The sequence below is a fragment of the Suricata suricatta genome, chromosome 13 (assembly GCF_006229205.1).
Source record: "Suricata suricatta isolate VVHF042 chromosome 13, meerkat_22Aug2017_6uvM2_HiC, whole genome shotgun sequence".
NCBI classification, from domain to species: Eukaryota; Metazoa; Chordata; class Mammalia; order Carnivora; family Herpestidae; genus Suricata; species Suricata suricatta.
This window is the reverse complement of record NC_043712.1, coordinates 86,214,124-86,229,096: the sequence shown is the minus strand read 5'-3', so window position 1 is coordinate 86,229,096 and position 14,973 is coordinate 86,214,124. Positions and strand designations below refer to the sequence as shown.

At 41.1% G+C, this 14,973-nt stretch overlaps 1 protein-coding gene across 3 annotated transcripts in view; it reads left to right on the top strand.

Annotated features, from left to right (window-relative positions):
* Positions 1–14,973, top strand: part of LOC115277050 (serine/threonine-protein kinase MRCK alpha-like) — a 54,934-nt gene that overhangs the window by 25,024 nt on the left and 14,937 nt on the right. For all 3 annotated transcript variants that reach the window (XM_029921148.1, XM_029921147.1, XM_029921149.1), the window contains 3 exons: positions 1,197–1,302; positions 2,695–2,831; positions 3,936–4,075. In XM_029921148.1, coding sequence (XP_029777008.1) covers positions 1,197–1,302; positions 2,695–2,831; positions 3,936–4,075 — 383 coding nt within the window. The remainder of the gene's footprint in view (positions 1–1,196; positions 1,303–2,694; positions 2,832–3,935; positions 4,076–14,973) is intronic.

Here is a 14,973-nt window from a genome sequence, read left to right as displayed (position 1 = left end):
CGAAGTGTTTTGTCCAAGTTAATGTATTGTGAGGCAGTATCAATCAGAATATCAAAAGTACTTTTTTTTTTTTCTTTCTTGGTTTCCTTCCTTTTTTTCCTGGGGACTTCTGGTTAATCATAATATATTTAAAAATGCAAACATCTCAGCTTCGTGATGAAAGACAATAAAGGGGGAAAAAAGAGCAGGCAACTAGGTTAACATAACTTTGGAAGAAGAAAGCCTGGGTGGGTTAGTGGGGCTGAGAAACATGAGCGACCAGGAATTACTGAAGAGTCACAAGACAATCGGTGCCCTGAAAGCCTTGGAAGGCTCCTCTAGGGGGCCTGGGGGGAGGGGTGCTGTCCAGCTCTGTACACGGAGGACTGAAGCTGTGATGAGGAGCAGGTGGCCGTGTACACACACCCAGTGCTCACGCAGGACCTGCAACTCTCCACATTCTGTCCACCTTGGAGACAGCAAACAGACACACAAAGGAGGGGAGTGAATCTGCCAGTAGTCTTTGGAAAAGCCAGATTTTGCTTTGCTTTACACATTGATAATTTATGAGAACAGTAATCTGGAGGGAAAAGAAACGGATAATCCGCGGTGGATTACCCATTTGTTGATCACGTTTGCAGCTTTGGTTGCTGGGGTTTCGGTTAGAAATTTCAGAACGCCCTGTCTCAGAGACACAGCGTGCTTCATGAGAGCTTTGCAGTGCACGACTATTTCTTATTAATAGTAGAAAAGTGAATTTTGAAATTACTCTTTCTTTCCGAAGAAGGTATAAAAACCATGTTATTTTTTGTCTTCCCCTCTCCCCCAAATATAAGTATGTACACAAGGCAATTCTTGCTCCGTCCATTGTTGAGGGATCATTCAGAGAAGTTATCCATCTAGAAGGATCTTTCCGAGGTTGAGGATATGCAGAGCCAGGCCCGGTTTACTTGGTTCCGAACAGGGTTAATGAACACGTGGGCACCGATGAACGAGTTCCCTCTCCTCCTCCCCATCTTCCTCTTCTTGGAAATGTCTCGGCGTTTCCTAACTCTGAAGTAGTTAGGGGGCACGAACCTTCAAGTGTGGTGAGGAGGCGGGGGAGCGGCTTTCTTTGCACGTAGCAGGGGACCTGGGGCAAGGAGGGCGCAGGAGTCCCCAGAATCCCCTCTCCCAGTGCCTCGGCCTTCAGTGCACGTCTGGTCTCTGTTTTGTAGAGTAAGAGCCACCGGTTTTTCCTCACGTCCTTCACGGCTCCCACCAAGTGTCACCAGTGCACGGCTCTGATGGTGGGCTTGATAAGGCAAGGCTGTGTGTGTGACGGTAAGAGCCGATGGAGGCGGTGCCAGGCCGGGTCCTCAGGCCTCAGGGCCGCCCGCACCGCGTGCACCTGGAAATGCGGTTCTGGAAGGCTGGAGGCCGCGTCGGGTTCTGGGGAGCGCTCCCTGCGTGGGGCAGGCTGCTGGCTTCCGGGCATGCCCTGGCAACGCCAGGGGGCACGAATTCCACTCACGGTGGGCTCCACCCTCAGGGCCTGAGCTCCTCCTAATGCCCCCAACCTAGGAATTTGGCGGGGAGGGACACAGACATTCAGTCCATTGCAGTAAATTATTTGGCAAAAATTATTTGTTTCCTTTGAACGTGGAAGCATGGCAGTAAAGCAGTCCCTTAGATGCTCTCTGAGTCTGTTGCATGTTGCAAAGGTTGGACTCATGGCCATTGGGCACGTCTGGGGGGGAACTTGGCTCTGTGTGGCTGGAGGGACCTCAGCCCCTCACAGCCTGGGTGAATGCTGTCCCCGGGGCCTGCTGCGTAGCCTGCAGGCAGGGCCACGTTTACTTAGTGGTCTGGGAGCTCAGCGGAGCTGGAGGGCCCGAGTCGGTAGCTTGAGCGGCAGGAAGACAGATGCTTGAGCGGTAACTGCTTTACGGGGCTCATTCCATTCACTGCGGTGACCGTCACTGGAAGGGAGCAATATACTTCTGGAAATCTCCGACGGTGGCCCCTGTGCCGCGGCGACTCCTCACTCCTCGCTCCCTGACGGGCTCTGGGCTTGCTGGCCTCCTGAGCCGGTCCCGGAGGGCTGGCCGCTGGACACCGCGCTGAGCAGGGCCGCTTTCCCGCCCTCAGCACGGCCACAGTCAGGGCCACCTTAACCATTAACGCAACCGAGTGCTTTCACCAAAACGGGACCCAAAATGGCGCGTTCGGTGCTCATGAGACCCTTCCAGGGCTGCAGAGGGTGGCTCCGAGCTGAGGCTCAGGGTGGCTCCGGGGACCTGGGTCGGAAAAAGATGACCCGCCAGGAAGCGGCCCCCCCTGCTGCAGCGGCCAGAACCTGCCCTCCTGCCCGGATGAGGAAGGCCCCGCGACGCAGGGTCCGGAGGCCCAGGCCCTGCCCGCAGAAGGAGGGAGGCTCCCGCGGAGTCGGCACGCCGCCCCCCAGCTGTGGCCGCGGGTCCCGCAGTCAGGGTGCCTGCAGCAAAGGGGTGCTCCGCGGCCTGCGCTGCTCCCTGTCCCGCTCAACTCAGTCCCACAGGAAGTCCTCTGGTCAGTGGAACCTCCATCAGGGCCACAACTCAGTCGCAAGGGCATCTGGGAAATGTAGTTTTTAGCGGTTTGGCCTCCAGGAGAGCAGGTGGCACTGCAGTGGAGGGCGAGGGAGTACACCCATTCGATCTACCGTGATCATGTCTCTTTATTCCCTCCACCAAGCATGTGGGTTCTCCTGTCACACAACCTGTGTGGAAAAAGCTCCACGAGCCTGTCCAGTGCCTTCTCAGCAGAAGAAAGGCACCCTCTGTCTGGACCCACGGGAAGGCATGGGAACAGCATATGAAGGCCATGTCTGGGTAAGTGTCAATATTTTGGGTTTAGATGAGTTCTTAAAAAATTTTTTTAAATGTTTATTTATTTTTGAGAGAGAGAAAGAGCATGCAAGCAGGGGAGGGACACAGAAAGAGAAAGTCACAGAATTCGAAGCAGGCTCCAGGCCCTGAGCTGTCATCACAGAGCCTGAAGCGGATCTTGAACTCATGAACTGTGAGATCATGACCTGAGCTGAAGTCGGACGCTTAACCAACTGAATCACTCAGGCGCCCCTGGTTTAGAGGAACTCTTAAAAAAATTATTAATCACCTCGCACTCTGTGAGCACATTTGTATTATATATATAAATAATATTTATAACAGACTATACAATACAAATTATATGCGATTGAACATACTTGTTTCATCCTGAGAAGATAGTTTCTTAGCTGTCCCCATTAAGATATTTTTATTTATTTTTCTATTTATTCTTTTAAATGTTTGCTTATTTTGAGAGTGTGAGCGTGAGTGAATGGGGGAGGAGCAGAGAGCAAGGGAGAGAGAGAGAATCCCAAGCAGGTTTCCCACTGTCAGCCCAGAGCCTGATGCGGGGCTCCATCTCACCAACCGTGAGATCATGACCTGAGCTGAGATCAAGAGTCAGACACCGAATGCCACCCGTAGGATATTTTTTAATGTACCAAAGTTTTCTGTTCAAGCCTTACCTTGTGATGAACAAATGTTGAAATCTCTACTAATGTAGTAACTTTGAATTCCAGTCAGCAATAACCAATTATGAGACTAAAAGTGAAATAACCTTTTTGAGAAATATTGAAAATCTGAGTAGACGCATGAAATTCCCATATTTGAATTTAATGTTACTAGAAAGGAAGAAATTATTTGAGTGAAATGCTAATATTAACTGAAATGGTGTCAATCTTATTTTCACAAGAGATTTTCAGTCTTCAAAGGGATTGCCTTGTTTTTGAAATTTCAATTATGTTATACAACTCTGCTCCCCATCTTTAATATGTGACAGATTTATAACACAGGTTTATTATTTTAATTTTACATGTAATAATTGGATAGTATTTGATGTTTCAACTTCGATTGTTTTTATTTGTTTGTTTTTTTAAATCAAAACTATAGATCCCAAAGAAAGCAGGGGTGAAAAAAGGATGGCAGAGAGCACTGGCGATAGTTTGTGACTTCAAACTCTTCCTGTATAACATGAATGAAGAGAAAGACTCAAAACCCAACGTTGTTGTGAGTCAAGTGATTGACATGAGGTAAGCTTTGAAAGAGAGAATTCCTTTTTATTATAAAAAGTGAATATAAGTGACTTCTGATATTTTCTTAAATAGTGTTATTACTTAAATGACTTTACGTTAAAGTTGCTAATTTTCTCTGTTGCCGTGTAAACTTCAAAATAGAAGATTTTGCCTAAAGTTTGCATCACCACCTCTAAGGCATGGATTATAGTTCAAGGAGTACTCGTAAGAGTTTTTTAGTCAAAAGGTATTTCCTTAGTGTGTGTGTGTGTGTGTGTGTGTGTGTGTGTATGGCAAGAAAAGAAATAGAAGGTCAAAACCAGATTCACATACCATAGGTTTCACCATTTTAAAGTGTGCCATTCATTGGTTTTCAGTGTATTCACAAGGTTGTGCAGCCATCGTCACAGTCTAATTTAGAATGTTTCCATCATGTCGTAAAGAAACCATCCAGCCTTCACAGTCATTCCACGTTCTCCCTGCCCCCAGCCCCTGGCAACCATGAATCAGTGTCTGTCTGCATGGACCTGCCTACTCGGGTCACTTCATGTAAATGCAATCACATGTGAAGTTTGTGATTGGCTTCTTTCCCTGAGCACACTGTTTTCAGGGTCCATCCATGTCGCATGTATCAATATTTCATTACTTTTTATGGCTTATACCTTTATTAGTTGGAGGAAATTCCCTTCTATTTCTAGTTTGTTGAGTGTTTTTATCTGGAAAGGGTGTTGGATTTTGACAAATGCTTTTACTCTGTCTATTGAAGCGTATGTTTTTTTTTCCCCTTTATTAACATGGGGGATAAAATGGATTGATCTTTTTATATAGATCCTCCCTGGGATAAATTTAGTATAGAACCTATTCTTAGGATAAATCCCACTTAGTTATGGTGTATAATCCTTTTTGTTTTCTGCTGCATTGGATTTGCTAGAATTTACTGAGGAGGGGTGCCTGGGTGGCTCAGTGGGTTAAGCATCCGGCTTCGGCCCAGGTCATGATCTCATGGTTCGTGGGTTCAAGCCCCTTATCAGGCTCTGTGCTGACAGCTAGCTCAGAGCCTGGAGCCTGCTTCAGATTCTGTGTCTCCCTCTCTCTCTGACCCTCCCCTGCTTGCACTGTCTCTGTCTCTCAAAAATAAAAAAAACAAAACCAAGAATTTACTGAGGAGTTTTGCATCTGTGTTAACACAGAATATTGGTCTATAGTTTTCTTTTATTGGGATATTTTTGCCTGGTTTTTGTATTAGAGTAGTAATGGCCTCCAAATGAGCTGGAAAGTGCTCTCTCTTCTTTTATTTTCTGGAAGCGCTCCTGAAGGACTGGTACTAAATGTTTGGCAGAATTCACTAAGGAAGCCATCTGGTCTTGAGCTTTTATTTATGGACACTTTATTTTTGAGAGAGAGGGTGCAAGTGAGAAGTGGCAGAGAGAGAGAGAGGACCCCACAATGGGCAGAGAGAGGGAAGGGGAGAGAGAAAGTGGGGCTCACCCAGAGCTCATGCTTTACCCAGAGCGGGGCACAAGCTCACCTGAAGCAGGGCTCCAGTTCACCTGACATGGGACTCGAACTCACCAACTGTGAGATTACGACCTGAGCTGGAGTCAGATGTTTAAGGACTGACCCACCCCAGGCGCCCCGGGAAAGTCTCACTCTCTGCTTGTTGTAAATCTACTCTGATTTTCCATAACTTGAGTTACCTTTAATACTATGTGTTTTCTAGGAACTGTTCTATTCTTTTAGTTGTTGTTTTTAACATGTGACTGTTCACAGTTTCTGAAAGGTCAGTTAGTAATGTTCTCTTTTTTATTTCTGGTTTTAGTGATTTAAATCTTCCCTTATTTTTTCTTGGTTAGCTAAAGGCTTATCAATTTTGTTAATCTTTTTAAAGACACAACTTTTGGTTCTCTTGATTTTCTTACTTTTCAATATGGTTTTATTAATTTTCACTCTGTTCTTTGTATTTCCTTCCTTCTGCTTATTCTGGGTTTAGTTTTTTCTTCCTTTTCTAGTTGGTTAAGGTGGAAAGCTAGGTTATTGAGATATTCATCCAATTATTCTTCTGGCCCCCCATTTGTCTCTCCTCTTACTTCGGGATTCCCATCATGTGTATCTTAGTATTATTTATGGTGTCCCACAGGTCTCTGGGAACCTGTTCATTTTTCTTCATTCTTTTTGCTTTCTTTTTCTCAGATTGGCTAATATTAGTTGATCTATTTTCAAGTTCAGGGATTTTGTCTCCCACCTACTCAAATCTATTTTTGAGCCCCTCTAGTGAATTTTTCATTTCAGTTATTTTCTTCTTCAACTTCAGAATTTCTGATGTAAAATATTAATCTACATACCAAAGGCAGCCAGGAGGAGACCTTATGACCTTCTCGGGTCTTTCCTGAGTATATGCACAGCCCTCGGAATGCTCGCAGCCCTGCACATGTGCACGGACATCTAGATTCCTAGCAGGATGTTAGAGCTTTTCAAAGACCCTACGGACATCTCCGTTCTTTTCTTTTCTTTCTAGGGTTTTTGGTTAATCTCTTTTTTTTTTTTGCCCCAATTGTTAAATAGTGCCGAGGCAGTTGTGCAATTAAAATGCTTGCATGTAGTTGTTTTCTGTAGGTGGCCCTTGGAAACAGATTTTTCAAACTCAGAGAGCTCGGAGTTAAGTCCAATACACCAGTTTCTTTCTCATTCCTCCTCCTCCTCTTTCCTGCGCCCTCAAGTCCACTGACTTCCAGGACACCCTATAAATGCAGACTGCCATTTTTCAAGGCGACTGAGGAGTTGGAATATGGAGCATGGGACTATGGCAAGTTGAATCACCACAAAGTTCATGATTCCTACCAAGATTTAGCTGTATTTCTCAAATAAATCCTCTTCAGATTGATAAAAATTTTAGTTAATTTATAAAGTTATGAAAAGATTTATTTTAATGAATTTTACTTTTTCTCTCTCTCTCTCTCTTTTTAATCCTTATTTGAGAGAGAGAGAGAAAGACAGAACATGAGCAGGGGAGGGGCAGAAAGAGAGGAAGACACAGAATCTGAAGCAGGCTCCAGGCTCTGAGCTGTCAGCACAGCATAGAGCCTGAGGCAGGGCTCGAACTCATGAACCACGAGATCATGACCTGAGCCAAAGTTGGACGCTGACCTGACTGAGGCACCCAGGCGCCCTGTTCTCCCTCTCTCTCTCCCCCTCTCTCTCTCTTTTTATGAAGAAGAGAATCTTCAGAGATCCTTACTCTACCATTTTTGCAGATGTCTCTCTAAGTATTTATTAGTGAATAATACTGAAACAGTGAACTTGTAGCAATTATATTTTGGTGAAAGAATGTAATAATATATTGTCTCCTCTTCCCTGCCTGTTCTGAATCTTTTAAGCCCCTCTATGCATTCCTCTTGGTGTATCTGATTATCTGTTCTTGGCCTGTTCTCTTCCCTTTCCACACAACCCCTAGATGATTAATCCATCACTTCCTGTGGCTCCAGGTGTCACTTGTACCATGATGACATGCTCAGCCTGAGTGCTCTCCTTATCACAGATTACGTGGGCCTCTGTATTAATCCTGTCTTATTTTGATTCCTTACTCACAAATTCTGGTCTATATTCCTCACACTAGTTAATGTCACCCTTGTCAGAAATTTGATAGTACCTTAAATAACTGGCACAGAAAACCAGATAATCTTGAAGGTGACTTTAGAAAGATTAGTCTGGCAATAGATATTTTTTATAAGATTGTGTGTGTGTGTGTGTGTGTGTGTGTGTGTGTGGTGTTGGGGATGGGAAATGAGAGCAGAGCTGGAGTTGACAAGTCCAACTTACAATTGTCCAGTCTTCAGATTGAATGAGTGTCTGCCCTAAGGTAGTGGCTGCAGGGATTATAAAAGCAGAGATGGGCACAAGGAATCCTATGAAGGTGACCTCACAGGACACAACGAGTGACAGAAAAAGGAACATGAAGAAGAGAGTAACAATAACAGATGGTACTGGGCTTTTAAATCAACAGGACTAAGAAAGGGGAACAGCAGTAAGGTTACAATGGAGAATGAGCATATGGGGGAAAGATATGTTAGTTGTAGACGTTGAAGAAGCATAATACCATAAAGCGAGCTGGACCAAACAGACTTCTACTTTCAACCCAAATGTAGTAACAGGGGCTTGGGGCGCCTGGCTGGCTCAGTCGGAAGAGCATGTGACTCAATCTTGGGATTGTGAATTTGAGTCCCATATTGGGTGTAGAGATTACTAAAAAAGAATTCTTTTTAATGGTGTAGCTGGGACAATTTTTAATTTTCTCTATGAAATAAGTAAGAAACTGACTTAAGGTGCTGGACATCAGAGAGTGAAAGGCAGTGATCCCTGAAAAATGGAAACAAATGAAGCAATCTTTGTATTTGCCTTAAGTTACTGCCTTGTGAGAGCTTCTAGTACATAGCACAGGAAGTAGAATCCCAGGCAGAGCCAAGTAGACTCCTAGAGTTGAAGACATGGAGCTGAAAGAGAGAGACAGAGAGAGAAATCTCTAGGGATCCATAGAGGATCTCATTCAAGGAGTCAGCAGATTACTGGTCAGTACATGCTGGTAAGAAACTACTAGAGGCCAGTGAAAGGACCACCTAAAGGATTAGAGAAAACAGTGCCTGTTCCAACCAGCCATACTGGAAGCTTGGTCTATTAAGCAACTGAATTTTTTTAAAGTTTATCTTATTTAATCATTCATTCATTTATTTATTTTCTTTCTTTCTTTCTTTCTCTTTCTTTCTTTCTTTCTTTCTTTCTTTCTTTCTTTCTTTCTTTCTTTCTTTCTTTGAGAGAGAGAGTGCACACACATGAGCAGGGGAGGGACAGAGAGAGAAGGAGAGAGAGAATCCCAAGCAGGCTTTGTGCTGTCAAGGCAGAGCCTAATGTGGGGCTCATACCCATGAACTGCGAGATCATGACCTGAGCCAAAACCAAGAGTCAGATGCTTCACCGACTAAGCCACCCAGGTGCCCCAGTAATTGAATTTTAATTATACACTGTCCCCCAGACAAAAAAATTCCAAGTCCAAACAGTTTCACTAAGGTATTTTTATTAAAATTTTTAAATGTTTATTTTAATTATTTTTTTAATGTTTCATTTATTTTTGAGACATAGAGAAAGACGTAGCATGAATGGGGAGGGGCAGAGAGAGAGGGAGACACAGAATCCGAAACAGGCTCCAGGCTCTGAGCTGTCAGCACAGAGCCTGATGCGGGGCTCAAACCCATGAACGTGAGATCATAACTTGAGCTGAAGTTGGAGGCTTAACCGACTGAGCCACCCAGGTGCCCCTAATGTTTATTTTTGAGAGAGAGACACTGAGCACAAGCAGGGTAAGGACAGAGAGAGAGGGAGACACAGATTCAAAGCGGGGTCCAGTTATTAAGCTCTCAGCACAGAGCCCGACACAGGTCTCAAAACCAGGAACCGTGAGATCATGACCTGAGCCAAGGTCAGACACTTAACTGACTGAGCCACCCAGGCACCCCATGAGGTATTTTTAAAATCAAGCATACAAAAACTACATAATGTCAATTCTACATAAAATTTTTCCAGGAAACTGAAGATCAGGAACCACTTCCCAGCTCATTCTAGGGGATCTGCATTACCTTGATTCCAAAGCCAGACAAAGTCATTACAGGAAAAGTGCAAATCTTTCTTCTCAAACTATTTCAAAAAATACAAGAGGAAGAAAAGCTTCCAAATTCATTATGAGGCCAGTATCACCCTGATACCAACACCAGATAAAGACATCACACACACAAAAAAAGAATTACAGGCCAGTATCTCTCATGAATATAGATGCAAAATTCTTCAACAAAATGTTGGCAAACCAAATCCATCAATCCACTAAAAAAATCAGACACCACGATCAGGGAGGATTTATTTCCTGGATGCAAGAGTGGTTCAGCATTTGCAAAATAATCAACATGAAAAGTCGTATCACTAATATAAAGAATAAAAACCATATGATTATTTTAATAGATGCAGAAAAAGCATTTGACAAAGTACAGAGCCCATTCATGATAGAAACCCTCTGCAATGTAGATCTAGAGGGAACACATCTCACAGAATAAAGGCCTTCTATGAAAAACCCACAGCCAACACCATACTCAGTGGCAAAAACTGAAAGCCTCACACACTCCTGGAATTCCTAGCCACAGCAATTAGACAACATAAAGAAATAAAAGGCATCCAGATTGGGGAGCAAGAAATAAAACTCACTATTTGCAGAAGACAAGATACTACCTACAGAAAACCCTAAAGACTTCAGCAGAAAACTATTAGAACTGATAAATGCATCCAGTAAAGTCAAAGGATATAAAATTAATGTGCCAAAATCTGTGCATTCCTATACAGTATGAGTGAAGCAGTAGAAAGTGAAATCAAGAAAGCGGTCCCATTTACAGTTGCACCAAAAAATTAAAATATCTAGGAATAAATTTAACCAAAGAGGTAAAAGACCTGTACTCTTATAAAACACTAATGAAAGAAATTCAGGAAAATGTAAAAAAATGAAAAGAAAGATAATCCATGCTCTTGGATTGAAGAACAAATACTGTTAATGTCTATACTGCGTAAAGCAATTTACAGATTTAATGCAATCACTATCAAAATACCAACAGCATTTTCACAGAACTAGAACAAACAATCCTACAATTTGTACAGAACCAGAAAATACCTCAAAAAGCCAAAGAAATTTTGAAAAATAAAAAGCTGGAAGTATCACAATTCCAGATTTCAAGTTATATTATAAAGCAATAATAATTCAAACAGTATGGTATTGGCATAAAAAAAAGACACATAGATCAACAAAACAGAAACCCCCAAAATAAAGCTATAATTATATGGCAAATTAATCTTTGACAAAGGATGAATGAGTATACAACAAGAAAAAGACTATCTCTTCAACAAATGGTGTTGGGAAAACTGGACAGCCACATGCAAAAGGGTGAAAGCTGATCACTTTATTTCACCATCTGTAAAAATAAACTCAAAATGAATTAAAGTCCTCAGTGTGAGACCTGAAACCATAAAAGTCCTTGAAGAGGGTATAGGCAATAATTTCTCTGATATTGGCTATCGTAACCTTTTTCTAGATATATCTTCTGAAGCAAAGGAAATAAAAGCAAAAATAAACTATTGGGACTACATCAAAACAAAGTTTATGCACAGCTAAGGAAACAATCAACAAAACTAAAAGGCAATTTGCCAAATAGAAGATATTTGCAAATGGGGGTGCCTGGGTGGCTCAGTCGGTTGAGTGTCCAACTTTGGCTCAGGTCATGATCTCATGGTCCATGAGTTTGAGCCCCGTGTCAGGGTCTGTGCTGACAGCTAGCTCAGAGCCTGGAGTCTGTCTTCAGATTCTATGTCTCCCTCTCTCTCTGACCACCCTCCCACCCCCCGCTCACGCTCTCTCTCTCTCTCTCAAGAATAAATAAAATATTTTTTAAAATCTTAAAAAAAGAAGATATTTGCAAATGACACATCCAATAAAGGGTTAGTATCCAAAATATATAAAGAACTGATACAACTCAATACCCCAAAATCAAATAATCCAATTAAAAATGGGCAGAAGACATGAACAGACATTTCTCCAAAGAAGACATCCAGAAGACAGCCAACCAACACATGAAAAGATGGCTCCACATCACTCATCATCAGGAAAATGCAAATAAAAACTACACTGAGATATCACCTCACACCTGTGAGAATGGCTAAAATAAAAAATACAAGAAACAACAAGTGTTGGTGAAGATGTGGAGAAAAAGAAACCGTCTTACATTGTTGGTGGGACTGTAAACTAGTGCAGCCGCTGTGGAAAACAGTATGGAGGTTCTTCAAAAAGCTAAAAATAGAACTACCCTACAATCCAGTAATTGCAGTACTGGGTATTTACCGAAAAATACTTATTGAAAGGGATACATGCACTCCTAAGTGTACTGCAGCATTATTTACAATTAGCCAAACTATGGAAGCAGCCCAAGTATCTGCTGAAAGATAAATGGATAAAGAGGATGTGGGATATATATATACATATATATATTACCTGAATAATATATAATATACCTTTATATAAATATAAATATACATAAAGAACATAAAGAAGATGTGGTGTATATGTATATATATTTTAATGGAATGTTATTCACCCATAAAAGGAACGGAGTCTTGCCATTTGCAACAACACGGATAGAGCTAGAGAGTATAATGTGAAGCAAAGTAAGTTCAGTCCAATAAAGGCACATACCATATAATCTCGCTCATGTGGAATTTAAGAAACAAAGCAATGAGCAAAGGAAAAAAAGAGAGAGAGACAAACCAAGAAACAGATTTTTAACTATAGAGAACAAACTGATGGTGATCAGAGAGGACATGGGTGGGGGGATCAGGGAAATAGGGGATGGGGATTAATGAGTACACTTATCATGATGAAATAAAATTTTAAAAATTATAAAAAAGCACAACCCAGTAATCTTTGTAAATTTAGTTGCAAAAAGTCTTTCCAAAATGTAAGTATATGAAATCCAATGTTATGTAAAAATTACATTTCATCTTGAGCAAGTGTTGTATATCACAGGAAGCTTGGGTTAACATTCCAAAATCCATGTAATTTACTATATTCACAAATGAAAAAAGATCATCTCAATAAATACAATGAACACATTTGACAGAAATCACATACTTATTCTTGATGAACGCTTAGAAGGGAGCTTCCTCATCCTGATAAAGAGCATCTGTGAAAATCCTACTGTTAACATCATGATGAGCGGCAAAAAACTCAATGCTTTCTCTCTAAGATCAGAAGCAAGACAAGGATGTTTCCTTTCACAACCTTGATTTAACATTGTATGGAAATCCTAGCCAGGGAAGAAAAAGAAATAAAACACATCAATGTTGGAAAGGACGCAGTGTTATTCATCGACAAAACAAACATCTATGAAGAAAATCCATTGCAATTTACAAAAACGCTCTTGGAATAAATGAATTTAGCCAGTGTGCAAGATACATGATCAATACATAAAAAGGAACTGTACTTCTTTATACTAGCAACAAGTAATCAGAAGTTGAAATTAAATAAGCAATCCCATTTGCAAGAGCATCAAAATGTATTAAAAGTTAGGAATCAATCTGACAATAGATATGCAAGACTTATACATTGAAACTATAAAATATTGATTAAAAAATTAACAAAGACCTAAATAAATGGAGAGTCACTGTGTTTGTGCATTGGAAAAGTCAATATTTCAAAAATGTGAGTGTTCTAAAAACTGTTCTATAGTTTCAACACAACCATTTAAAAATTTTTAAATTTAATTTTAACTTATTTTAATTTTTTATTTCATTTTAATTTTTTATTTTTAAAATTTAATGAAAAAAATTTTAATGTCTATTTGTTTTTGAGCGAGAGATGGGGTATGAGTTGGGGAAGGGCAGAGAGAGAGGGAGACACAGAATACGAAGTAGACTCGAACCCACGAACCGTGAGATCATAACCTGAGCCAAAGTAGGATGCTTAACTGACTAAGCCACCCAGGTGGTGCCCTTAGTTTCAACACAATCTTAATCAAAATCCCAGCAGGCTTTTTCCTTTTTTTGTAGAAATTGACAGGTTAATTCTAAAAGTCACAGGGAAATGCAGAAGAGTTAGAAGAGACAAACAGCTTTGAAAAAAAGAACAAATCCAGAAATAGAAACATATATAAAATATTTACAATATACATACAAAATATATTTGCAAATATACAAAAACTATGTATGTATATAATAGGTTTATGTGTATATTTATAGATTTTCTATTCTCTTAACAGACAACTGATCTTAGAACAACACGGGTTTGAACTGTGCAAATCCACTTACATGCCAACTGATAAACACAGTATCGTATACTGTAAATGTATTTTCTTTTCCTCGTGATTTTCTTAATAACATTTTCTCTTTTCTGGCTTATTTTATTGCATGAGTACACTATATAATACATATAAAATACAAAATATGTATTAATCTACTGTCTAAGTCATCAGCAAGGCTTCCAATCAGCGATAGGCTACTCGCAATTAAGTTTTAAGGAAATTAAAAGTTATACATGGATTTCTGACTGCAGAGGGATGGTTAGTGCCCCAACCACCAACATTGTTCAAGGGTCAACTATATGCAGTATTTTCTACATGTAATTGTCCATTTTAAATATGTACATTTTGGGGCACCTGGGTGGCTCAGTCAGTTGAGGGTTCGTCTACAGCTCAGGTCAGGATCTCACAGTTTGTGAGTTCAAGCCTGGAGTTGGGCTCTGTGCTGACAGCTCAGAGCCTGGAGCCTGCTTTGCATTCTGTGTCTCCCTCTCTCTCTGCCCCTCCCCTGGTCGCACTCTGTCTCTCTCTGTCTCTCAACAACAAATAAAAACATTAAAAAATTAAATATGTGCAGTTTATTATAAGTCAAGTATACTTTAGTAACATTTAAAAAAAATCTACAAATGAGCTCATCTGAGGGCACTTGGCCCTTATTTAGCAGTGGCTTTGGAGTCAGTCAGGTGCTCCTGGTCCAGTTCATGGTACTGGAATTTTAGATATTTGCATGCAAAAAAAATCAACCTCAGTCCATACATTTTAACATATACAAAATGAACTCAAAATAGATCACAGAACCAGTAAAACCTAAAATTATAATGTACCGAAACCAACACAGTAGAAAACCTTTCTGATCTTGAATAAGACAAAGAATTCCTAGATACAGCACCAAAGCACAACACATAAAAGAAAACAATTGGTAAACTGGACTTGATCAAAATTCAAAACTGTAGCTCCCTGAAACACACAGTTAGGAGAGTCACAGAAGCTGGAGAGTGGGGCCAGATCAAATACCGGACCAGGACTTGTATCTGAAGTGTAGGAGGA